Raw genomic sequence first — 2,500 nt, 5'->3', positions numbered from 1 at the left:
TACGTTTGTGCGTGAAATAATTTTATGTCCATAGAGTACTAAATCTTTATATTATTACAGTAGGACTAAACTAAAAAAATAAGAAAATAAGAAACAGGTAACCAATAGTAATGTTTACATAAACTGCTGGTTACACAATATAGTTGAGGATCTTGTACTTTGATTTTGTTGATAAGAAACCAAGGTACTTACATCCTGCTCTATGAAAATCCAAGTTGGCAATTGCCAAACTAAAATTTGGCCATTTACCATCATTAACTGCAGATATTAACCACATGGTATGGGGGATGGCATGTGCATTTATGCCATGGCCACTGTGTGTTTGATTTATTAATTGCTTTTACTTAAACATGGCTCCACAAGTACTAAGTCATCATTGAGTTAATTACAAGAAGTACCTGTCTCACCTGTTTACCCTTTTCCTTAATTTTTTATAATATTTTCTAGTATTTAATACTGCTATTAGTAATGTCAATAACATAGTAATTATAATGTTTTTTAACAAAAATAACAGTCACTATTGATAGCATTAGTAAAAAGAAGTGTTTTCACACAAATTCAAGGAAAGGTGAGGTCACAGTATCTACTAATTGACTCCTTTGTAGCTAAGTACTGGCAGAGCCATCTATATATAGAAACATTTAATAAAACAATACTAATGTGAACACAACATTGGGTTTCTTTATCTGTCTTTCTGTTATCCATTAGGTTTTTACTATTGTCACTTTTTTACATTTTTATATATAAATACAGTAAGTACCTATATTGATACATCCCATCAGGGTGGGACAAAGGGGTAAGGGGTTATGACATGGTTTAAAATACTGTGCAATGGAAACTACCAGTAATTCAATTTTGTAGCTAAAAAAATGTTTTGAAAATAAATAATCTTCTGAAATTCTGAAAAAGACTAAGACTAACGTCACTAATGTTTTCATATATACCAATCTATCAGGGAGCAGTTCCTAAGGGTAATGCCACACGAGAAAACATCCAGCGCATGGGGCTGCGGGAAGGTCAAGTGATCTTCAAATGTCCAAAGTGTTGCAGCATCAAGCCTGAGCGCGCCCACCACTGCTCCGTCTGTCAGCGGTGCATTCGCAAAATGGATCACCACTGCCCATGGGTTAACAACTGTGTGGGAGAAAATAATCAGAAGTTCTTTGTACTCTTTACAGTAAGTGGTTAAATATTGTGTATTCTCTGCCTCTACATTTAGATTAACACTTCATTATACAGCTCCCCATTTGCAACTTGAGAAATGCTATTGAAATTGAAAGAAAACATAATGTTGGAATTCCTACAGCTGTATAGATAGGGTTGGTGTCAATATCATATTTCTTGAAAGGAGTGTTGGATAAGATATGTATTTGCCATCAGAGAATATTATTATAAAACTCTGGTCAATTTTTTTTTGGTTGCTAATACTTTAGTTACCACTACTAATTTATAGATGACTTATGGCAATTTTTTTACTTAAATTTTGTTCTAGAGTCTGTGGGACAATATTGATTTATATGATTTTATCTGTTTTTTGCATTATATATATTTTTAGGTCATTTTGATATATAGGCACAAATATATCATTCTATATTGCAAAATCTATTCCTCTACTGTACAAATCTCCTTTGACACTGCAATTTTGTCGTAGCTGGAAAAGCAAGTGATACAATTTTTAGTAATTATGTATTATTTATATCTGTTTTAGATATTTTTAATCATAGAATGATAGGCAAATATAATTCTAACCTCAAAGATCTGTTTTGGAAATTCAAATTGCCATGAATAATTTGAGAGATAATTTGTCTATGTTTGATAAAGCATAAAACAGACAGTTTATACATAAATGATTTAGTAGATCTTTAATTTTCATGGATGACTGTATGTTAACATCACCATGAACAGAGCACTTTAATAGAATGTTAATAGTAAAACTGCATATTTCTAGATATGAATAGCAATTTTACTTTAGCTTCTATTAAGTTCTACATAGTTTGATTAATTATATTTTTGACCACAGCTTTATTTTGAGTTTGTATTTAGCTATAGATAGTTATTTCAGATATTGGAATGTAAGAAAGTATCCTCATGATTGTTGTATCCACACAAGTATTTGCTGTGGGATTAGCCTAATGTTTTTTTTCTCTCTCTCTCTCACCAGTTCTACATTGCCCTGCTCAGTCTCCATGGCCTTTTCCTAGGAATTTACCAGTTCATAATCTGTGTGAGGAGTGAGTGGCGGGAGTGCTCTTCTTTCTCACCACCTGCCACAGTGGTGCTGCTTCTGTTCCTTATCTTCGAGAGCTTACTCTTTGCCATTTTCACCGCAGTCATGTTCTTCACACAAGTTAATGCCATCTGGAATGATGAGACGGTAAGTAAAGAAATCAATATGTATTCTAGTAAGTTTTGAGATATTCAAACTGCAGCTATAACCCTAAACAGTGAAAAGAAAAACAAATAGAAAATCGCACAGAAAATTTCAGAGTTTGTAGACACA

General features: G+C 32.7%; 1 protein-coding gene across 2 annotated transcripts in view; it reads left to right on the top strand.

The window, feature by feature from the left end:
* Nucleotides 1-2,500, top strand: part of LOC113819858 (palmitoyltransferase ZDHHC3) — a 10,232-nt gene that overhangs the window by 5,677 nt on the left and 2,055 nt on the right. For both annotated transcript variants that reach the window (XM_027372074.2, XM_070145492.1), the window contains exons 3-4: nt 956-1,177; nt 2,162-2,374. In XM_027372074.2, the coding sequence (XP_027227875.1) occupies nt 956-1,177; nt 2,162-2,374 (435 nt within the window). The remainder of the gene's footprint in view (nt 1-955; nt 1,178-2,161; nt 2,375-2,500) is intronic.

The sequence above is a fragment of the Penaeus vannamei genome, chromosome 3 (genome assembly GCF_042767895.1).
Source record: "Penaeus vannamei isolate JL-2024 chromosome 3, ASM4276789v1, whole genome shotgun sequence".
NCBI lineage: Eukaryota > Metazoa > Arthropoda > Malacostraca > Decapoda > Penaeidae > Penaeus > Penaeus vannamei.
This window is presented reverse-complemented; position numbering and strand designations above follow the sequence as displayed.